The 24893-nt window shown below is 38.9% G+C and overlaps 2 protein-coding genes across 4 annotated transcripts in view; one reads left to right on the top strand and one right to left on the bottom strand.

Annotated features, from left to right (window-relative positions):
• The first annotated feature begins 945 nt into the window (after window positions 1-945).
• On the top strand, window positions 946-6491 carry Ef-1a-f1 (translation elongation factor eEF-1 alpha chain). Its single transcript, XM_083104845.1, has 4 exons — window positions 946-1237; window positions 3430-4272; window positions 4391-4884; window positions 5438-6491. Exons 2-4 carry the CDS (start codon window positions 3450-3452, stop codon window positions 5504-5506), a joined length of 1386 nt encoding a protein of 461 aa, XP_082960971.1. The 5' UTR covers window positions 946-1237; window positions 3430-3449; the 3' UTR covers window positions 5507-6491.
• A 236-nt stretch (window positions 6492-6727) lies between these two features.
• Window positions 6728-24893, bottom strand: part of Cwo (transcription factor cwo) — a 35573-nt gene continuing 17407 nt past the window's right edge. The window contains exons 1-4 of one of the 3 annotated variants that reach the window (XM_083104848.1): window positions 21644-21785; window positions 9918-10101; window positions 9446-9679; window positions 6728-9198 (exon numbers count right to left, since the gene is read on the bottom strand). In XM_083104848.1, coding sequence (XP_082960974.1) covers window positions 8591-9198; window positions 9446-9679; window positions 9918-10092 — 1017 coding nt within the window. In that variant the 5' untranslated portion in view covers window positions 10093-10101; window positions 21644-21785 and the 3' untranslated portion in view covers window positions 6728-8590. Of the gene's footprint in view, window positions 9199-9445; window positions 9680-9917; window positions 10102-12246; window positions 13367-21643; window positions 21786-24561; window positions 24692-24893 lie in introns of those variants that run through there. The other 2 variants (XM_083104847.1, XM_083104846.1) reach the window with 2 other exon arrangements.

Raw genomic sequence — 24893 nt, 5'->3', positions numbered from 1 at the left:
AAAAGACAATAATAAGAAATATGTTTTTATTTAAAAAATATGTAAAATCGAAATAAGGAATTCAAAAATTTCTTTAAAGATGCAAGACGTTTTGAGGCATCGCCCTTAGATTTCCCGCCAGCTCAAAGTCCTCGAAACGAGAACCGCGATGCATCCCTGCTGCTTCAACACAGACGTAAAATGCGAGTGGAGGATCGATAAAAACTGCAATAAAGTGCGCAAGATACATCGCCGGCGATCTCATTATTTAATTACATACGGCCATCGCCGCCGCTTTCTTGGCGGATTAAACCGCGTTGAAAAACATGTCTTCTGAAAGGAGACGGACCTGCGCATCGGAGCGGAATGCATCAAGCGAGCGAGCGTCGGCCACGACGACCAAGTCGTTCTTTTGTCCTCGCCGAGAAGGAAAATAGATGCTCGGCCGACCGGGGCCGGGGACCAATCGGGAAGGGTCGCAACGCGGAAACGCGTGCGGGCGCAAGCGCCGCAAAAGCGTTTAGATGGCACGGCGGTCGTTTGTTCATCCACCCCGGATCGAGCCTTCTCTCTTCCTCCTTCTCCCAGTCGCCCACCCTCTCCCTCCCATCCCCTCTCGATCTCATTCTCTCTTCCTTTCTCTTTCTTTCTCTCTCTCTCCTTGTCGCTCCTCGAGCTTGCGTGCGCGGAAAGCACGTCGAAGCGGTGATTTTCGAAGCGGAGATCCGTCGACGGCGAACCTCCGGGTGAGTAAATCGTCCCGAACGACGACGATCAATCAGCTCCTCGATCGAGATAACATTCTCGACGTCGCGAGGGAAGGACTTCGATCGGTCCCGCTGCAAGCTCCAGCTCAAGCCAGCCGGCAAGCTCGCGCGCCGGCCAGCCAGCCAGCGAGAGTATCGATTCGAGCCGGCGCGCCGCTCCTCGGGCGAATCCGCCCACGACTCGTCGCATCTCGTAAGCCCCGTCGCACGTTCACGAGCCGGAGGTTCCTCCGAGCGGATAGCTAAAGGGTTCCCTCCGAGCGGCCGCGAGTCTGGCAACGCGAGGGCAGAAAGGCCGGCCATTACGCGACGGTGATTGCGTTACGTTCGATTAAATAATCGACGCTTGTGCTCCGCGCGCGATTCTTCCCCGCGATTCTTCTCCGAAATTCTTCCCAGGATTACGTGATCGACCTCCCGGTGGAGAGGCTTACTGCGAATCCGGGTGTGTGTCGTCGCGATCGATCGATTCCCGGCGACGGTCGATCGAGGTAAGTGCTACCAATTCGTCGACGATGGTCCCGAAGTCGTTGCGCGATGTGTCGTAATCGTGCATGTCGAATGTACTCTTTCCGAGACCATCGCCATCCACCTAGGGAGATATGTCGAAGAGAAGTCTCCGATCGCATGATCGCGTTCGTACGAGCAAAGAAGCTCTTAGGGTGACGATGGTCTTTCGATTCCTCGTGCGGTGACACCGCAAAGGCGCGATGCTTCGGAGTAATCGTCTCTGAGAAATGGCCGCCTTCGTGGAGCTATGACTATTATTAGAAGAGGCAGACTAGCCATGAACGCGGCTTGCAACGCATCGCGCGTAAATAAAGAAATGCAATTTAATTGCACGATACCCATTTTTTAGACGCATCTCTCTCGGGAACACTCGTGCCTACGTCGATTATTATTCAATTTGTTCTCTTTTCATTTACGTATATCGTAGCGTGCATTTTCGCTATAAACGATATAATCTAATGTGCGACTTGGGCCTTGGATGAGTCGCTCTTGCAGTAAGGAACATTTTTAAAAATTAAAATTAAAAACGAAAAATATGTTCCAAGTAATTCTCTCTTAAAATGTTTCATAGGAGAATAATTTAATTAAACAATTAGTGTTGATTAATCGTCTAGTCTATTTTTTGACTTATTAATATCGTTATTATATCGGTTATTATATCGATTTGTGATGCAATTTAATCTAATTGAATTTTTTAAAGTTTATAATGATTCGATAAAAATGTATTTAATGAGAATAAAATTTAGATGCACCAGACAATTTATTTATAGAATATATATTCTTGAGTGTTTTTTTTTCTTTATTTAAACTGAAAATTTTCTAGGCTTATAATAATTTGAATAATAATTTATAATCGCTTTCCGAATTTTCTAAAAAATAATTTATTAAATAATTATTTTTAATTATTCCCCTTTCATATTAAAATCTAAATTCTTTATTATGAGACGTGAATCTAATATTCATGCAGCTCTTAATGTCCGTCAGTCGAAACAGACAGGCAACTTTTAAAACACCCTGCGCACCGCACCCTGTACGTAGGCCGAGATTGCTAGGGCAGTATCATACACCCTTTATTGATCTAAAAGGCGGACTCGCGGGATGGATTACCTGGGCCGCGCGATACGATTCGATTTGACGAGTTCATTGGAAGGCGGCCGAGTTAGCCCTCTAATTAAACTCACTCGAATCGACATAATCGAGTGGTGAAGCCGTTCTTTTGCCTTTTTACGCGGCAATTCGCAATCGCCTCGGCGGGAAATAACCGCGCATACTCGATCCGATACCACTCATATTTATACACGTACGTCGAGAGAGAGAGAGAGAGAGAGAGAGAGAGAGAGAGAGAGAGAGTTCACGAGCCCTGCGTGGGTCTCTCCTTGAAACGAATCAATACCCTTTGTGGCTTGCGAAAGGTCCTCTGTCCTCACGTCAATATTTATTGCCTCTTTAATGTCCGATCAACGCGCTGTGCGTGAAGTTTCCCTTGTTGTATTTTAATATAAATATAAAAGAAGATTGATATTACAATTATATAATTTGTCAAAAGACATACATTATAGTATTAAGTATACATAGTCTCTTACTTTGTGCAAAAAAATATATTTTTTTGTCTAGATATTATTAAAGATTATTCTGATACACATTTTCTATTCACACATAGATATATCGATAGATATTTTATTAATAAATTATATGCAGATTCAAACGGTAATTCTCGTGTTAATAAACATTTATGCTTAAATTGTATTTAATTCTTTTTATTAAATTTTTTTGCTAAAATCTATATTTATGTAATTTACACGTCTTTTACATCGTACGTAGAGCTATAATATTATTGCGGTCTCATATTAATATTTAAATTACCATTACGTACATATTCAAACAAGCAGCCGATAGAAAGCAGCTTATTTATAAAACAATATTTTTAGAATTGTCTATAGCCAAACTACACGTATAGAGGTTCAACTAGCTTATAAGGGTCTCCCTTGAGTCTATAATGTACAACCGATTTAACAGCGGAGACTAGTTTATATACAGATATTGCGTCGTGTTCTACAACAAAAGGGAGAAGAACCCGATATTAGATTAAAATCGATACATCATTTTTTTCTATCTGCCGCTCGATCAATTTTAAATCGATCATCTCTGAATTTTCAACGATTTATTTTCGCAGGTAGCTAGAACCTCGACATCATGGGCAAGGAAAAGATCCATATAAACATCGTGGTGATCGGCCATGTGGACTCTGGCAAGTCGACGACGACCGGTCACCTGATCTACAAATGCGGCGGTATCGACAAGCGGACGATCGAGAAGTTCGAGAAGGAGGCGCAGGAGATGGGTAAGGGCTCCTTCAAGTACGCCTGGGTGCTGGACAAGCTTAAAGCGGAGCGCGAGCGCGGCATCACCATCGATATTGCCCTGTGGAAGTTCGAGACGGCCAAGTACTACGTCACCATCATCGACGCGCCCGGTCATCGCGATTTCATCAAGAACATGATCACCGGGACCAGCCAGGCGGACTGCGCGGTGCTGATCGTCGCCGCCGGTATCGGCGAGTTCGAGGCCGGGATCTCGAAGAACGGGCAGACTCGCGAACACGCGTTGCTCGCCTTCACGCTGGGCGTGAAGCAACTGATAGTCGGCGTCAACAAGATGGACATGACTGACCCGCCGTACTCGGAGACCCGCTTCGAGGAGATCAAGAAGGAGGTGTCGTCGTACATCAAGAAGATCGGCTACAACACCGCCTCGGTCGCCTTCGTGCCCATCTCCGGCTGGCATGGCGACAACATGCTCGAACCGTCCCCGAAAACCCCCTGGTACAAGGGCTGGAAGGTGGAGCGCAAGGACGGCAACGCCGATGGCAAGACGCTCATCGAGGCGCTCGACGCCATCCTGCCGCCCTCCAGACCCACTGACAAGGCACTGCGACTGCCGCTTCAGGATGTCTACAAGATCGGTGGGATTGGAACCGTGCCTGTCGGCCGGGTAGAGACCGGTATCCTGAAACCAGGTGAGTATGGCCGAATATATATTCGAAAAATAATGATTTTATTATCCCTCGAATATAACTGTCTCTGTCTTCAAAGAATCAATGTGAAATCTTCAGCTAACTGATTTGCAATTTTAAGGTATGCTGGTTACCTTCGCGCCGGCGGCCCTCACTACCGAGGTGAAATCCGTCGAGATGCATCACGAGGCGCTGACGGAGGCCCTGCCAGGCGACAACGTCGGCTTCAACGTGAAGAACATCTCCGTGAAGGAACTGAGGCGCGGCTACGTGGCCGGCGACTCCAAGAATCAGCCGCCGCGCGGAGCCGCCGACTTCACCGCCCAGGTCATCGTGCTGAACCATCCGGGACAGATCAGCAACGGTTACACACCGGTGCTCGACTGCCATACCGCTCACATCGCGTGCAAGTTCGCCGAGATTAAGGAGAAATGCGACCGTCGTACCGGCAAGACCACCGAGGAGAACCCGAAGAGCATCAAAAGCGGCGACGCGGCCATCGTGATGCTGCAGCCGACCAAGCCGATGTGCGTCGAGGCCTTCCAGGAGTTTCCACCCCTGGGCCGTTTCGCAGTCCGCGACATGCGTCAGACCGTCGCCGTGGGTGTTATTAAGGTAAACGAGTCTGCTTGTGAGATCGTAGGTAGATCTTATGAATTATAAATTTATTCCACTCTTATAAAGTAATTGTTTTCAATCTTGAATTAACAGATCACAAAGATATCGTCACGAAATTTTTTTATTTCATGCATAATAATCACTTCATCATAAAATATAAAGAAATCTTTGCCTATTCTATTAATTTTAAATTTGCGATTAATAACAATTCAAAAAGTGCATACAAAAAGTACACGTGAAAATAATCTGCTATGCATAAATTATCGTAACAAAAAATTTAATTTGATGCAAAATTTAATTTTCTTTATAAATGAGTTCTCTGTTGCTCTTAATAAATTTTATCGTTTTTTTCTATAGAAATTAATTTAGAGAAGAAAACAATTTTATTTTTATGACATATATTTAAAAAAAAACGATAAAATTAGAAAACGACAAATTTTAATAAAAATTAATTTGGAAAAGAAATGCTACGGAATATCGATTGTTTCAAAATATTAATTATAATGATCGCACGAAATGAGAGAATATTGAACGATTCGTTTTCTCGCAGAGCGTCACATTCAAAGACACCCAAGGCAAGGTAACAAAGGCCGCGGAGAAAGCCCAGAAGAAAAAGTAACCATCAAGCTTCCTCGGAAGCTCGCAGTCCGCCGAATGGTGCCCCGTGTCAGCAGGCGTCCCCGCCGTCCCCGCGCAGCGGGGGCCCCCCGTCAGGACGCAGCACGCCACCGCGGTGGCTGCCCCTATGCTCGACTCATACTACTCGTCGACTAATACCAAAAGTCATAAGATGTTGTGCTTACCCCCGTTACATTACCCGGTAGTGTTAAACCCGCGCATCTATCCGAACCTGCACATTCAGTTCACCCACGCCCCGCGCACGCCTCACATATGCTAGGGGACGCGTCGCCTCGCGTCTTACCGCGTTTATCATTAATTACTCGATATTGACGATATGTGTCCGATATTACCAGGTACTCAGTTCCCTTGGACTCTGTGTAGTTAGGTTTTTCAATTGACGATACAACATCCGGCAAACAACAACAAACGGGGTGTCGCCAAGACAGCCACGCCTGGGATCTTCTCGTCCTCGTTCAGCGGGAGGGAAGAGCGAGGCAGCGGCTGCATCGCCCTTCTTCGTCTGTCGAATAGCTCATCGATGTATCAACGGGACAATGTCGCTACGAATATTTCCGCCACGACGACGACGACGAGGAGGCGAGCACCGCTGGCTCGCGCGTCCCAGCAAGACTTCACTCGATCGATTCTTTTCGAAGGGTTCGTTAAGGCTGATTTGTTCCGAGACTTGGTTGCCTCGCTGTGCGCGCGATTAGTTTTATTATACTTATAAGATACTTAACTGTAGTTAGGGATCATTAGAGACTATATGCTCCCCCTTCATCGTCAACGAGTCGCCGGCTACCTCCCCTCTCTGAAGGCGAAGGAAGTAGAATCGCCTTCTTGGAGAGGATGAGACATCCGTCGCGAGTCGCCCATGTTAACCTCGGCGCTCTACCCTCCCGCTGACCATAGACGCGTTCTATGATATTGTTTTGACCCTTAGCCAGTATTATGTTGATGTAATAAAAAAATCTTTAATTGCATTCTCCAGTGGTCTCTTTATTTTCTTCCCGATTATATTGCGTATTTTCTCATAATTTCGCGATAGATGGCAAATAATTGTTATTAATCCTAACTGGGCAATTTGAATTACGAAAAGTAAGATAGAGAGTAAAGTAAGATTTTCTTTCTCTTTCATCTAATTATGATTTCAACGCAAAAGAGGATCGTGCATGTAAAGTATGACATGAAAAAGATAATCGGCGCTATAAAGGCGCTCTTTTATATATGGTAAATATAATTTATTCCGCATAAATTCTTTGTTAAAGTTACAACTATAGACATGATATATACAAATATATTTAATGCAAGTGATCTCTTACAAGAATTTTAGTGTAATGCAGGTCTTGGTCAGTCTTTAATTGCTGAGGCCCGTTTTTCTTTGGCGGGGCATCGAGCAGACTCAATCCTCTCGTAATCGAACATGACACAGGATTATTATTCGCAGAAAAGAATAATGAAACACTTTTGCTTCGTATGTATACATACGGGAAATTACATATGTGGAATTCGTGAATCGATATATGTAGGCACTTTTACGCCAACTTACATTCGAATACGGAAAATTGTTGGTTTACACGAATCGATTCGTCGGGATTTCGAAAATATTCTGGGTAAATCAAGTTCTGTCAGATTGATAACATTCATCTATTTGTCATGCATTTGCTGTATTAACCTAACAGAAATTAATTTTTCCATGCGTTACATGAAGAATCAACTTGTTTCCGAATCCCAACTTGAAACACGACATGTGTCTCTCTCCACCGAATAGTCAATATACAATTGATTAAGATTCGATATCCGCAGTGAGTACTGTAAAAAGTGAAAAGATAACATGATCAGAGAGGTAATAATCGAATAAAAAAATTCAATGTTAAAGAATTCTAAATCATTTTACGCTCTTTACATGATTATTTCAAAATCTTCTCGAAACATTATTCCATTTTGAACTTGTAACGCACGTAAAGCTTTGCTCAGGATGATCGAGATCATTTACAGTAGCAGAATAATGGCAATTAATTCAATTTAGTTCAATTCTAAACTTTTATATCACATAATTCTTACAGTACTTATCAACATTTATACTGATTCTTGATTAAGAGAACACAGCATACGCGAAAAGTTTGTCTAAACTGACAAAACGGAAAATAAGCGAGTCCGAGGAGGAGAAAAGATGGAGCGAAAAGAGGAAGGAGACGAAATATCCGATAGGGAAGAAGGAGAAGAAGGAAAACGGGTGTCTGAATTATACAGATTAACGACGAAGAAAGACACACCGAAGCCAAAACGACTTGTGGACTTCCTATTCTTAATACTCTACCTATATACAACTCTTAACATGCTCTCTCTCTCTCTCTTTCTCACTCTCATTCTCTCTCTCTCGCGCGCACTTTCTCTCATAAATGCTAAAACGACCCACAGCCTCGGTAAATGTTACAAACATCTTAGACTTCGGCGTCACGCAGCGTACATCAAAGCGATCTATACACGATGCAAAATATTATAAACGAACTATAAAAATTAATCTCGATAATGTTAAGCGCATGCGACCTACGTGGCGTGAACGGAAAGTCTCTAAAATCAGTCCAATGTGGAACGTGTTAATTGTTTCTACAAATATATTTTAAAACATCGCATAATTAATATCAGAATCTATTAGTTTCCAAAGTTTAATATAACGAGATTTAACGAAATTATATAATTATAATAATATTATTAATAATTATAATAATATAATTATATAATTATATAATACTAAATTGAAACATTAATGAATTGTAACGTATATAGATCGCTCTATTCCGTTTATCGCGTATTGCGACTAATAAAATAGAACAACTACGAGGGTTGCTCGTGATTCTCGCAAGCACTACGGACGGCCCCATGATCGCTCCTGATTTTACCACGATGTTTAATGATATTAATCAAGAACTCGTCCGCATTTTCATAATCGCTTTATACTAGTGCAGTAATCCGTCAAGGATCGATATCAGAAATCGATAAACAACTGGGACTGTGTCTTTCGTCTACGATAGACACTAGCAATCAAACGATAAATTGTCTTATTTCATTCGCTTCTCCCTTATGTCTGATGCTGATGAACGGGGCTGTGGTGTTGCGACCACGCGGGCGGCGATACGTGATTAAAGTTGACCGATATCGTAACCGGATGGAGAACAATGTCAGGCCCGGTGTCCGGGATGAAACTCAGGTAGGGCCTGATCATGGACGCCTCGACTGTCAGCGGTACGTAGAAGGAGCCGGCGTCGTGCAGCGCGAAGATTGGCACCCCGTGCGACGACGAGGACGGCGGCTTGTCCAGACCAACACCGTTCGACACCGGCGACGAGCACGACTTGATCCTCTCGGCCGAGAACCTTTGCTTAATCGAGCTCTTGAACTTGTAATTGGTCGGTCGACAGGAGACGGCGCCGGTTCCGGGTGGCGTGCTGTGCGAATGGGTGCTGTGATTGCTGTCGTCGCTCACGATCGTCGGCGGCGGCACAATCACTGACCGTAGCAGGGGACGCTCCGGGTCACCGAAGGAGCTCACGCCCGAACTGGAGCCGTGATCCGAGTGACCGCCGTTGGGCTGGCACATCATCGCGATGCTCGCGTGAGCGTAGCCACTGCCATTCATCGCGCCGTTTGTCGCCGGTAGCTCGGGATGCGGAAAGCTCACTCGATCATCTGGAGCAAGATATCAGGAAACGTATACAACTCTATCCATTACATGGAAATGCTGAAGACTGAATGGAAATTAAATGCTTAGCTTCAACTCTTTGTGATAATGATTAAAGATATCTTCATCATGGTATACAAAAGTGTTCCCCTTTTCAAACTGTTACAACTAAGAAAGATCTAGTAGGCGATTGTCCAAGTGAAGAGTCTTAATCAATGATGTCTTTAGAAAATTGAATACAGGAATGATACGTACTGGCAAAGATCTTGTCGCAGTGCTGTTGCAAGTGATTGTAAAGTTGTACGCAGAGAGTGTCTCTCGCGAAAAAGCCTTCGACCTCCTCGAGGAAATGCATGGTTTCGTTCAGGCACTCCTGAAATCCCAGCCTGTAGTGATCTGCCGCGGTAGACGCGGCGGTCGAATGGGACACGCTGTCCACGCTGTCCTCGGGATGCGTGTGCACTGGTGTCACGGACGAGTGCTTGGTGTCTAAAATAAAAAACATTGCCATTCAACGATCGCACAGGATAATGGCACTGACGTGGGAGAGTGAGAGAGCGCAACATTTACAATTCGCGGTCTACGAATATCAATATTTCTGCGATCTACATAATACTTGTAGAGTGACTAGTGCTCCAACTTGCGAAAATAGAACGCGTGTTGCGTAACATTTCCGTTCACCGAGATGATATTGCTCGGAAGAATTGCGGTTGAATCGATTACTCACCTTGTCGAAGGCCTTGAAGATGCTTCATGTGACGAATCGCCATCTCGATGATCTCTGTCTTTTCGACTCTGCCTCGACCCTTCTTTAAATATTCTGCCGGTATGAGTCTACTGAGATCAGCCAGACAATTGTTCATGCGATCTCTTCTACGCTTCTCAATGATCCTATGTGACATCGGATCTTGCTGCAACACAGAAATGAACAGATTATTTAATTATTTGTCAAGCACAATAACATCTTAGAATCAACAATTACTCTTCACGTATAATCTATATTCTATGACTAATATTTAAAAAATGAGCATTTAATATGTGAAAGAAAATTCAAAATACACAAATTTTTCTGATTAGAAAAAAATCATTGCCAGCTGTTTTTATGTAATATTAAAATGTATTTAAAATCATAAAGAATCTATAAAATATTTAAATGTATGAAAAAAATATTTAAATATAATATTTGAATAATTAAATATTTATATAAATTTAATAAATATATAAAATATATTTATATTTATATAAATACATAAAAAAATCTGCAAAATATTTAAAAAATGCGAAAATACTTGTGTCAAGGAATTTTGTTAAAAAAAAATTTGCATAAACGTACACTTAACTTTTTACTTATTGTTAGATTGCAGTAATAATAATCGCGATATAAGTATGGAATTAATTGAGAGATATTTAAAGTATCCATTAAATACAGATAAATTTTTATGACATAATATCCCAAAGATATTATAATCGCGCGTGAAAACAAAATCAATGTAATCTCACGTTAAGCAATCACTCCGACGTTCCATACGCATTTTAAAACAACGTTGCCAGTGAGAGGGATCACAATTACAGTATCGCGCGCGAATTAAAGCACGTTATCATTTTTAAAGGTCATGTCGTGATCCGTTGTTGGAGCGATTATCTGTACGTGTCACGAATCACGGTCTCGAGACACGTATGACGCTTAATTAAGTAACCACTTTTCGGCGAAATATCCGTTCATCGCGCGAATATAAATCGCGAACAGATAATGTCGAACGCTCAAGCACGAAGCGATGTAACGTGATATAAACGAAGAAAACCTCGCTAATCACCGACGAAATTGTGCAAAAACGTTTTTTTCTGATTTTACTTTCGAAATCGAATTTTTTAAATAAATTAAAACAAACGCATATATCGAATTATATTTTTCAGTCCCAGTCGCAAAACTGAATTTTTAAAAACTCGTTGAAAGTTCCAATTATCTCGCCATTTTACTCGATGCTCAGCAAGATTTCCATATTTGTGTTGTACATTTCAAAAGCAATATAATCGAAATTTTTTGTCTTTAAATGGCTATCTATATCCTCCCTCCCCTTTGATCCCAAGTTATACATGAAATCTTACATAACTATCTTAAAAATAGATTCGTCACTATTTCAAAACAACCAATGTTATTCAGATAATCGTAATTTATTTCCCCGAGATAATCGTTACAAGAACACGCAATTTTACTTTTCGAAAACACATGAATGTTTACTAGATTCATAAAACTTTGTAAGAGATTGGAATAATCCGGTTGCCCCGTAATTATGCGTTTAAAATAGCAAACGAACAAAAGCAGACGTCACAATGACGACTCGAGTTTCGCGTTAATTTACGAGCGCGTAGCATACAAACAACGGTAACGTAATCCTCATTCCTGGCGCGCGGCCAGCGCAACATTTTCCATGAAACTCTCATTCATGCTAAATTACGCAGGCAGTCGACGCGCACGTCGACAATAAGGGCAAAATGACGTAGAAGCGGGACAAATCGAGACGAAAAGACAATGGTGATTTCAAAATGACAAAATCTTATATAATATAATCATAATTTCACTTATCTTGAAACAATTTTTATCTGGACAAAAATTTAATTTTAAAAAATGTTAAATAAAAATTTCATTAAAAAAATATTCCTTTATGATTTTGTAATTTAAAAATTTTACAGAGATAAATGTTATTATTAAAAGAGATAAAATTAATTAAAGAAAAAAATTGTCTCCGAATTAAAAAAAAAGTTTGAAGATTATATAATAAAAACTTTTGATTGTGTCTCAAGTCTTAATCTGAAGAATTTATTTAGATATCTCTTTTTTGTCTTTGTATAATTTAAAAATTTGATAGATAATTGAATATTATTATTAAGATAAAATAAATTAAGAGGGAAAAACTAGATAAATTCCAAGATGTGTGAAAGAATGTATTTGATGTAATAACTTTTAGAACAATTTTTAAAACGTGTCACTATGAAACTTTTCCGTTTTCCTTATGTAAATATCGATTTCGCTCTTTCGAACTGACGGAAATATTCACCTCTTTATTCAAACAACGTCTTTTCCTCGGTGGCGGCGAGTGCACCGATATATCAATGTGGCTGTTTGTCGGATAATACTGCATGTTCAGGATGTTATCCATACTGTGCGTGATCATCCTCGGTGGGACACGGATGGAAAAGAGAAAGAGATCTCCTTATTGAGTCTACGTCGACAAAGTTTGCGAAGCAAACAACGGTATCGATTATTCGCTCTTTATTTCCGAGCCGATTTCGTGCTGGATAGAGAGTTCACTTTCGCAGAGCGACCTTTTCCCACGTGAACAAAACTTGTCTCCGAATTCTTATCTTTCTCGGTCAATTCGCACAAACAGTTCGCACTATATTAAATTATTATTACCGGGCACTTTTTAAATTCGTAGCAGTCATTGCTTAATTCAGTTCAAACTGATTTCCCGATGACACGTGGCGTATACTCGCTTTCGCGTTTTAAATCTTATATCTTTTGTGTATTATCAATATTATTATTGTTATCGCGAAAATGTATCAGTCAAGAATTAATTTAAATTTACATATTTTTTTACTAATATATTATTATACTAAAGAGACATCACATATATATCTCTTACACGATGCTCCAAATAATTAGAAAAATTATTCAAAGTACGCGACGAGCAAACGATAACAAATTGTAAGACTCGGTGAACGATCGCTCGATCTTCACTTGACACTCGGAGATGCCTCCTGATCAAACGTGTCGTGTGCTACGCGTGCTCGCGAATGGCAGGCACGTCGACGACTAGGATCGACGAGCCGCGACCCGCGTTTCTTCTGCGATCGGGAGGAAGGGAGACGTCGCGTCGTGCCCCGCCGATGCCGCGCCGAGTCGAATCGAGTCAACGGCGGGGCATCACGTGTCGGAAACACGATGCATTACGCCAAACACGTGAGGCAACACGCGTATCCGCCGCGCCGCGCTGACATGAGCCGAGAGCTCCGACCGTCTTGCTGCGACCGCGAACGATAGCCCCATCGTATCTACGATCGCCTCCCGGTTCGACTCTCCTGGTTTTCCCTCAATTTTCGTATCTTTCCAGCCGAGTTACGCTTCTAAACATTCATGAATAATTTACGACCACGAATCGAAAATTCTAAGAAAGAGACTTTAAATTCACTTAACACAAAACGTTTTACGATATACAATTCTGCGCGATAAGTATGTATATTTTGTAAAAATGTTTTTCTTAAAATAAATTTAATTAATTTATAAATTTACAAAAAAATAATAAAATAAAATAAATGTAAAAATTTTTTAAATAACAAAATTTCATTTAAAAATTAAATTTAAAAAATAAAATTAATTTAGAAAATATAATAAAATAAAATTCATAAATTTAATTAATTTCGATGAAGCTTTTTAAATCTTTTTAAATTACACATTTTATTATTATTATGTAGAGCCGGCTACAATTTCAATAAAGCATCTTATAGCGCGAAAAAAGATTTAATACTAACAATATTATGCATAAATGCTGCTAATAAATGTATATACATATCATTTTATTCATGTTAATTATTCCCATAAATTATATCTCATTCAACGCTTTACATATTGCAAAAGACAGGCCAATTTTCTTATTAGAGCAAGAGATTATCGATGAATCAGTACAAAGAAGTTTACACGCATTTAATATGTAATTTCAACGTGTCTTGCTGCATAAATCGTAAACATATTAATTGAAATAATTAAATACCCATTTATATATTCATTCTGCGATTGCATATTTAATTATTAACTGTCAGTAATTTTGCTCAACACATATATCACAGAGAATTTAATAAAAAGATCGTTGATTAATATTAACAATAAAATTACCACATGTGACGCGAGTAATTAAATATTAACTTGAAGACACGAATAAATATTCAATTGGAACGCATTATGTATTTCAATTTATCCAAAAGCATCAATAATGGATATCGGTTTAGTTAAGATTGCCAAATAATTTCTCGAGAAATTATGTTAAACTTACGTAAAAAAGAGATAATCTAATGCCTAGTAATCAAGGCCTCTTTTTCCCTATACACCAAATTAAAAACTGAATAACCATTGATAAAAATCATGTATTAATGCCTATATATTAATGCCTGGATTTATCGATTCAGCTTGATAACATTAACTGCAATTTAATTGTCTGACTGACTATTAATATATCAATCATTCTAGCAAGGTATTTATTTACTATAGATTCCAGACGCATCGTAACAGCATCATTAACATTTATTAAAAACTCATAAACGATATAACAAGAGAAATTTAATTGCTTTATGATCTATTTATTGCTTTGCGTTCTTTATAAATCAATTCTTCAGTGTTTAATTTACAGGAAATTCTATAATTCTTGATGTGTTAAACAACTTTGCAATTCAAATTTTTTATTAAAAGAAACATCTCGATTTTAATTTAAAAAATGCTATATGCGTAACATTCTAATTAAAAATTGTACTGAACTGAAATTGACGCTGTAAGAGCTTATATTCAGTCAATAAAGGATTTTCGTTCCTCCTATTGGATATAAATAAAACGTCATTCCCCACAGCATGAGTTTGTTTTCGCCAAAACTGACGTAATTACATGCGTTTCTTCCGCGAAATAAACAAATTATTCTGTCCTTATCTCGCATGTAAAAATGCACAAAACGTTGTTCAGCTATCTTCTGGTTAATCTTTGTCTGAGTTATCGATATTTCAAAGTCTGATTTGATATACGAATAAGCGTCAAGACAAAAACACATACATAACATTGATTTTATTGATGAAGAGTGTGTGATTTAAATGTAAAATTATTGCAATGCGTCTCTAAAGCTAACTGCTCCAATATTGTAAATGCTAATCTTATTTGCTCTTCATCTGTGCGTATATTTGTGCTTTACAATTAATATCTAGATAATAATAGGTAGAGTAAAATCAGTAAATTTAACTGTGTAAAATATGCATATATAAATATATGTATAAAAAATTTTAATTGCAAGTAACTAAAAAATACAACTATTTATGTAAACTATATTTATGACTTTTACAAAAAAAATTACAGACAATTCAAATTTAATTAATTGCCTCGGAGATTAATAAATCATAATTCACGCATAAAGTATAATCCAATAAATTATGATCTAATGATATGTTGAATTATCGAACTCTCGACAGATTAAAAGTCACGCAAACACACGCGAGGCAGAGATAAAATCCAAGTGTGGATAGGACAGAGAAATGATTTCGAAGTGCACATTGACCGGGACGATTGCCTCAGAGCGCAACGGAACGAAGAAGAAATCCGATGACGACAACAACGATAGGGAAAAAAGCGAGAACCGCTTTAACGGGGTCGAGTTATCGGCATGCCGGATATAACCGGTACGAGAGGTGATCTCCCGGCGTATACCCGACATGAAAGCTCGCATTATGTGTGACCGGGAGTTTATCGGCGAATGTGCTGACCGCGGTGGTCCACGGAGTGTTTTTCAAAGGATAACTGGGCATCACCGGATTCTAGCATCTCGGCGACCGAGCAACCGGACAAATGACGACAACAAGCTAAGCCGGGGCTCTTATCATCGGTTTCGCCTGCGCAATACGCGAATCTACTTTTCTTTGGATTGGATCGCCGATGCGAGTCAGCAAGTTCTCGCGATTTAAATCACGCTGAAAACTGTCGGATCATCGACGTGAATCTCCGAGTATATTGCGTATGTAAAAAATATCTACGATTGAAAGGAGCTAAATTTTGGGAGAATTTAATTATGTGTAGGAAAAAATAAATTTCTTATCTACAAATTTTACGGAAAATATACACTTTATTTATACATATGTATAGAGGAAGATTTCAATTTTCCCCATTTTCCCTGTTTATATACGTCTCTTTGAAATACATAAATTATTGAAAATTTAATGAGCATATGTATTATGTATCATGTTTATGTATTAGCGTTAAATAAAATGATATCGGGGCACGCGCACACGCGCACGTGCACGAGTACATGTACATGTACGAGTGCGGTGTATCGTGGAGCGACGAGGAAAATCCAGCTCGCTTATGCAAATCGGCACATGGCGCTGCGTCTATATTTAGATGCGAAAATAAATCACTCGATCACGCACGACGTGTAGCTTCGAGGCAGCTGGAGATCGACAGCGCGGAATTTGCGGAAAAAAATGTAAAAATTTCCCGACACACGTGATGTGGAATGTTATCGACATCTCGCCATTTATTTCGATTCCGCCGTAAAAAATTTGCGCGTTCCTTTATCGAAGTCGTCAGGTGGAAACGCAGCGCGCATATTATTTATCGTCTTGTCCTACATCGCCGGGAATTCCTGCTCAAGTCAAGTCGATCGGCGATCGCGACGACCTTGCGATCGCAAACAACCGACGTCGAGTGGTATCTCCATAAATTCAGATTCGTTTTCGCGAGCAAAAGCCGATGTCGAAATGGCTTGGGCGACCGAGTGTCCCCGAGGAACCTTGAACAGCAGCAACGTGCGCCTCCCTCGAGAACGCGTGACAGAACGCTCGAGGAATAACTTTGTGTTAAAAATTCTTTCAATAAGCACGTTGTTTCAGGAAACGTGGACAATTATGATCGGGATTAATTATGATCATATCTGACGCATTTGTCAGATTATGTTTTCGAGTCAGTTTGACACTTGCTTCCCGTAATACTGATGTATTAGCGAGTATTACTTGCATAAAGCGCACAATTTATGCAAAATTAGTATCTTAATTTTATTTACAATCGTGCTAATTTTTTCGACTTATTTTTCGCTTAAAATATTAATAATAATTTCATATTATATTTATATCGATGATTATTATCTGAAAATTGCGAAAATATCAGTTTTCGATCGGTCAATATTTACTTTTTTCACGATTGATTAACAATTCAAATTATTCACTTGTTTGTCGCGATGGAAAGAAATTTTTCTTTCATATGTAATGAACAAGCGAGTGAAAAAAAAAACCATGTCTCATCGAATTTAAGCTTCTTCGCAGGCTGACGTCGCTGCCTGGCTAACGCAAAATCACCCAAGACACTAGCGAGAAGGAACACGTGATCGCGGATGAAGCACACGCGTCGGCGGATAAACACGTCTGTTTTCACCAAACCGGTGACGCATTCGGAAACATACTATTTTCGTCGCGGTGTCGCGTGTCCGAGTCGAAGTATTGCGTTCCTGTGCGAATAAATGCAAAATGAACGAATGAAAAATGTGGCGGTCCACCGAATATTTAATTCTTGAAAAGAAAAAAAATGTTGATATCACGAGAAAAAGTATCTCGACTACGTCTGATATTCGACAGAGATTAATCACTCGATTAAATCACGGTATTTATGCACGTTTATTATTTAACACGCATACTTCTCTCGCGCGATTTTTGTTCAATTTATCTGTTTATAGGAAAATAAATAAGTCATCTTCTCGAAGACATTTTCTCAAGTGCCATTTGTATCCCGGTCGTTTCTGGTAATGAAAAATGGTTATTTATGTTATTTAAATGTGGTCACCCGACGCGCTCAGTATGCAAATCACATTAATGTCACATTTAACAAGTGCTATTTGAATACGAGCTGCTATTATTGCAATCGTTTACGTGATGTTTTCACAAAGTTTAAATTTCTCACTTCTCTCGTTCCTTCATCGAGAAAATATTTTCGTTGGCAAAAGTCCGAGTGTTGACAATTCGTCGTTGTTATTCGTTATTAATTACTCGGAACAATAATAACCCAATCGTATCATTAATGAATCGAATCTGATTATAATTTATTAAGCAAATAGAGTCGATTTATTTCGATGCTAAGAAAGTTAATGCACACCTGATAATAATGTAAATATATATATATATTTTTATATAAAATTGTTATCGAATTTAAAGTCAATTTTTTGTCGCAATTTAATCAAACATTTCATTTGTTTTCTAATTTGATTTTAATCTCGTCTTAGCTTGAAATATATAAGGTACCTCAAAATTATTAGCCAGAATTATAGCCATCATATTCAATTTCGGCGTAAACTTTAATGATTAAAGAGCATCAATGTTTTTCTCATTAATGCGTATAACGCATTATAATGCTTGTTTTCGCGTACACATTCAATATTACACTATCGCGTCGGTTCATAGAACGGTAACTCCCGATCAACTATCGAGGGAATTTTGTTATCAGTGTCATTAATGGTCATCGCGCAAAGTCCAACGTGCTGATATTCAGCAATCAAATATGCACGCTCCGTTTGGCGAAAAGCTCGGAATAATCGCGACGTCAAAAACTGATGACGTCATATCTCTCGACTCTCTAATTTGCCCCATACGTGGCACGTGACGTGAGATGCGAATCGCGATCGCAAATCGCAGATTGTTTTGCCGATTAGTCATCGTGTTGTTAAATTGACGCGTGCAAACGCACGATCGGGCAAACGATTGATGAATTGACGGACAATAAAGCAATTTCGACGAAGCCGCATTTAACGATAAATGTTTAAATCCGATCCTTATTCGTCAAATTAATCAACAAATTAATCGCGCTGTTCAAATAACTGTACATCATTTTATACAGGCGGAGATTTTAATAATTCATGATATAATCATGAATTAATTAAATCTCCGCCTGTATAAAATTAATGCGATGCAAAGTTCAGTCGATCGCTGGTCAGATGGAGTTACCGGCAAGAAGAAAGTAGATGCAGACAAGTGGAGTCTGATCAATTCGATATATGATTTTATTTCGAATTTATATTATATATTCTCAAAAAACAAAAAAAGAAAAAAACATACAATTAATTCAAAAATCAAAGAGAATACATTATTTTAAACGGGGAATGCATTATTTTAAACAATTACCTCTACAGTTTTAATTCCTTATTTTTCTATTAAGACCTATATTTTTTTTACAACAATAATTTTTCAAAAAAAATCACAAATGTCACTTAACCCAAATAGTTGTATTAATTTTACTGGTTGAAAAACGGCTGATTGGGACGTGACTTGCTGTGGGCGAAAGTTAAACAGCACCCAACACGTGCATAAGCATGGAGAAAGACAAAGATAGCGAGACGGAGAGAAAGAGAGAGAGAAAGATAAGAGGGAAAGAAACAGCGACAGAGAATAACAACGTGCGATAAATGCGTATCGCCGGCACGCGTTGAGTCACGCGGTAATTCCGCCCGCTCGATGGCACGTGAAACCCGGCCTACATGAGAAACGCGACCTTATTACTCGATCGAAAATCGCACGAGGGAATCTTCTTCTAGACGAAATCGCATCGCGATAAAACGCGCGTCGATAGTAACCTCCTTTTTCATTTCTGCCCGCAATCGCACTTTTCTTCCATCTCCTTTACGTCTGTCCGCTTAAAGTATCCGAAGAATTTTTTTTATTCACTGTCAGATGCAGCACTAGCGGATCCTGACATCGATAATGGGGGGGGGGTTTCTGCAAAATTATTTGATTTAATATTTTTGGTTTCATTCTTACAATTAGCTTTTACTTCAGGATCAACGACGAAAACATGATGAAACTTCTAATCCCATTTTTACTTAAAAAAAATTTTTTTAAATTTTTAAATTTTTAAAATTTTTTATTTTTTACATATTTTGTTATTTTTTATATATTTTTATTTATATATTTTTTTCTTTATTATTTAAATAAGTTCCCTCAAGTTCTGTTTAGCTAATTCATTATATTTTCATTATATTATATTTTTTTAAACGGATTCAGCAAAATTAATTTCTTTTAATTTGCAGGGGGGGTAACCCCCCCCCCCTCCCCCAAGGATCCGCTAGTGAGATGCAGCGTCTGCCAAACGAAGAGTGAACTCTATAATATACATGTGTAATAATCTTGCTCTCTCTCTTTTTCTCTTGTGTCAAAATTATTTTGCCACACAATATTTAAGCGTTATCAGGCGTGTTATGATCTTATCGCGACAATTGCACGAGATTAGAGATACCGTAAAGAGATAGCGTGGAAAAAAACTTATCGCCAAATTGACAAAACACATCGTTATTTTTGATTTCGATAAAAAAGAAATCACAATACTCGTTAACTCGCCCCACTCGCGTGATGTATGTACGTCGATCGGGATATCGTTGCGCGCGCGTGAACGATCGTCGCTCGATTTTCGCAAGACTGCCGTCACTCAATATAGCTCGAAATTAAATGTGGCCCGCGCGACAAATTTAACTTGGAAGACCTAACTGTTACGGCAAACGTGTGCGCGCGTACTCTAATTTTGGCACGTTTGCCATTTGGATCAACGACTCCGTATTTTCAACGTTTGCCGCATCGCTGGTCGTTATAAGAAAAAATATTCAATTGGAAATGACATATTTATCGCTTGTATATCGTGCATCTCGAGTTTCAAGGTTGAGCATCTCAAAAAGCCAAGTATTAAAAAGAAAGCGAGGAATATGACGTCTCTAAAATGATTCGCGCTTCCGAGAAACATATTAAATATGTATTTTTTATTGAATAATCAGATTAATTTTTTATTATACTATTTGATGTCCTTTTGGCGTAAAATATCTGCCATCTTTTTTTCTCCAAGTTTTGCTCTTGACTTTGAAAATGGAGTTTCGGAACTCGAGATGCAACATTGTACGCGTTAAACGAGTTACGCCCAGGTCGTCCCTTGCATGTGACGCCGCTGCGAGCGTTATTTGGGTCGCGTGCGATCGTCGTCACGGCTCGATCGTTTTCCACAAGTAGTTTTCTGGTCACGTCACTCGTTTCCATGAATGTCCTCGCCACGTGATGCCGACTTGATGATATTTTATGGAAATAAACGAGGGTGGAGGATGCGCGCAGGCATAAACGCCTTGAGCGTTTTTCACAAATGAATCACGATCGACGCGAGCGGTGCCTACTTTTTATGCTTATCAGAAATTATGCAAAGTGTGTCACCTTAATAAAGTGATATATTAAATAAGATATATTTTTTTTATAAAAATTGCCTTAATTTTTATAATGTACAAAATCAAGTTCAAATAATTATAATCAAATTTAAATGTATTGAATTTAAATAAAATTTTCAGAATATTTTTATTAACATTCTTATCAATAATATTGATTTCACATCGATTATCTATAATCGACTCAATATTAAAACAATAACCACGTGAAATAAATATAAAATAAATTATCCACTTTTTTATTATTGATAAAAATATTGACAAAAATTCGTCTCTAATTCACGTAGAACCATTTTACTTATCGTATGATTTTTACGGCATCCTTTAAAATGGAATATATATCTGAATCGTCTCTCGTTAAGTAATATATCTTTCAGAGTTTTTTTTTAAATACACCCTGCAGACACCCTGCACATATCGAGGAATAATTAAACGCGATAGGGTGCTATCAGTCTAGACATCTTTCGAAACTCACCGCAACTCGACAACGGTTCCAGAAAGCGACGTGGAGAAGCGCGTGACTCGAATTATCTCGCCTGCCACGTGTAGATCGCGACGACGGAGCGAAAGAGACGAAGTGACCTCAAGTAGAACGGACCGAGGTTATCTAAGCTCTTGTAACACCGATGCCAGGATGCCCATCCTTGAACGCTAGAATGCACTCATTATCGCATGAAACGCATAACGAGAAAATAATGAAGTGTACACGAATGTGTAAAATGTATAAATTAAAAATTTTACTTTGCTCTCTATTATTATTATTATATTTATCATTATTACTATATTTATTATTATTATTGTTATCATCATCATTATCATCATTATCACTATCAGTATCATTATTATTGTTATTATTGTAATCATTATCATTATTATTATTATTATCATTATTATTATTATCATTATGATTACTATTATTATTATTATTATTATTATTATTATTATTATTATTATTATTATTATTATTGTTGTTTAATAATAAAGTATAAATGTGTGCTGTATATGTGTTAGAAAAAAATTCGATATTTTTGAAAGCAAAAATCCAATTTTTTTTCTTGCTTCTAATGAGGCAACGAAATTTTTTCACGTTGTTACGTCAAGCGAGTATAACCGTGCACGGATCCTGATTCACCTAATAATGAGCGAGAAACGACTCTGGTATTCCCGGGAATAAATCGTCCATCCGTATGACAACGAAGCACAGTCGTCGTACTTTGGTGGCGGCGAGACACGCGTTTCGGCACGTTGCGTGCGCGTGAAAGCGCCCCGACCGTCTTCTCTTTCGTCACGTAGAGCAAATTTAAGGCCGCGGATCGACGTAAGGACGCACTCTCGAATTCCCGGATGAATTCGCAGAGGCAAAGCGCTGCGAGAGATCCCCGTCCGTTGCGCTAGATACCGTTGCTTTACATAATTTGCCAACGCAACGCGAATTAGACACGCTTTAACCAGTAACGCAATTGAACTTTTGTAATCCCGATGTGTGCAATTTCGCGAGTGATAAACGGCCGATGAGAAAAAGAGAGAGAGAGATTGACGGGAATTGCGTCACTCGAAGATTCGTCGCGTATTGCGCAAGGATGGATAAAAACGCGAACATTTCTCGTCCCTCGTCTTTTCTCGAAGGATATTAATGCTGTCATCTTGATGCGAAATCCTTCGCGCTTTCACAGACGCAATCTCGAAAATCGATAATGTTGCTCTCGTCTGGTAAAAATAAATTACTTGTTCAGATTCATTAAATCGATTCTCGAAATCGACAGATTCTTTCGATGAGAATCGAGGTATACGAGTCGCGCGATGGGCAAAAAATAATAACGTCAATCACTTCCATCCGCGAATCCTATTGGCGGGACACACTGCTTTCTCCTGATTGTCGCGAGTGATACGTCAAAGAAGAGAGACGCAACATTCCTTTCTAATCCAGACCCGCGTGTAATCATCGAAGCATCTCGAGAAGACACCTCGTCATGTTTCCAAGTCATTTCCTGAACAAGGAGCCTCTTAGCTTAAGAGAGCGACGATTACGACACACTTGAAAGAAAGAGGAGAAATTTAACGAACGGATTCCCGATCGGATAAAACTCTCGAAAGATTCGCACGAACAACCGGAAGGTCTTTTTGCGAGCAAATCCGGTTGTCCGTTAGAGCGGCAAAAAAGGCGCGTGAAATTTTAATTAAACTTTCGATTTATTAGAGCAAAGAGATATCATAAAGTTTAATTTTTTTCGAATATTCTAAAAATAAAATTTATAATTTACTAATATCTATATCTATAATTTACTAACAAGCTTTTTACATATACTTTGCAATAATAGCTGTTGTTACCTAGAGTGCAAATAGCATTTAACACGAAATTACCTATATAGATATATTAAAAACGTTTATTACAAGCGTCGCGTCAGCCATTAATTGCGTTGCTCCCATTTATCGCTATTTCGAAAAACGCAGACTATAAATACAATGTTGATAATGCAACAAGTTCCTAGCACATCAGGGCGATATGCATTGTAAAAAAATTTATTTTTTTCACAATTATAAATATCTACGTAAAAACGAGTCGAAATTTCGATATTCACAGAAACGATCGCGAGGATCGAATGTGGATTCATTCACCGACAGTCCCCGATAAAAATTTAGCATACTCGACACGATTTCGCGCCATCATTGTGTCACAATCATCGTTTTCGGGACATGACATGGCTACCTCGCGACACATTGTTGCGTCATTGCTGGTTCAACAACACGGAAAAGCTTTCTTCGCGGTACGATGGCCTAGATAATCCGCGGTTTCTCACCTACTCCGATTTCGGAAGGAAACTTCCGAATCTGTCACGAATCGAAAACGGAAAAGTAAAATCGCGAAAGATTAAATTGGTACGAAAAACGTTTCAAGACACATCGTTTCACATTTGCAAAGAGAAAGCTGCATATTGTTATATAATAATTTATACGATAATTTGCATTTACACAGAAATAAAAATAACAAAAACAGTTCTTAAACAAAGCGTTTTAAATATTAAATAATGGCATACATTTTCTTAATTTACAAGCTTTTGCATTTCTTTTTAAATACATGTATTATTTGAAAACCAAATTAGCGAATATGACGTCAAAGTTAATAACAAAATTATAATTAGTTCTTTTTTTACTCGTGCGCAATATTTGCCTCGAACTAAGGTTGCACCTTCGCAAATAATTTTCTCGGAACGGAGACATTTGTACGTTTTCATTTAAAAGCAAATGTTGCGAAACGCAGTAAAAAAGAGCCGATATACAGATATCCGACACATGACAGGCAGAGTAACGTCACCGTGCCATTACTTAATATTTCGCCGATTGGCTAAGTGCTTATTATGGAACCGATCGTGTGCAAATGAGCTCGTGACTCACCCTGGAGACCTTCTTCTTGGTATAAACCTCATCATCCTCCGAGGCCGTGGCGAAGTTCAGGTTGCCCTCGCAATATCCAGCTCCTATACCCATGCCGTATATCTCGTCCTTGCAGGAGCTACCATCCAGACTGAAAAAAAAAAGAGCAGAACTCATGATTAATTATTCATGTATTGATCCAAAAACGCGACATGGCCGCTGGTTAAAAATAGAAACTTGTCCTTCGTCTTTGGAAAGATTTGAGTTGTGAAAAAAATGTGATTTTCGCACGTATAAAATATTGCAAATAACTCTCCTCTTCTTCGTCCGATGAGTATAATTATCGCAATCTT

The sequence above is a fragment of the Camponotus vicinus genome, unplaced genomic scaffold, assembly GCF_025532165.1.
Source record: "Camponotus vicinus isolate PSW18456_S1 unplaced genomic scaffold, iyCamVici1.0 SCAF_7, whole genome shotgun sequence".
Taxonomy (NCBI): domain Eukaryota; kingdom Metazoa; phylum Arthropoda; class Insecta; order Hymenoptera; family Formicidae; genus Camponotus; species Camponotus vicinus.
This window is presented reverse-complemented; position numbering and strand designations above follow the sequence as displayed.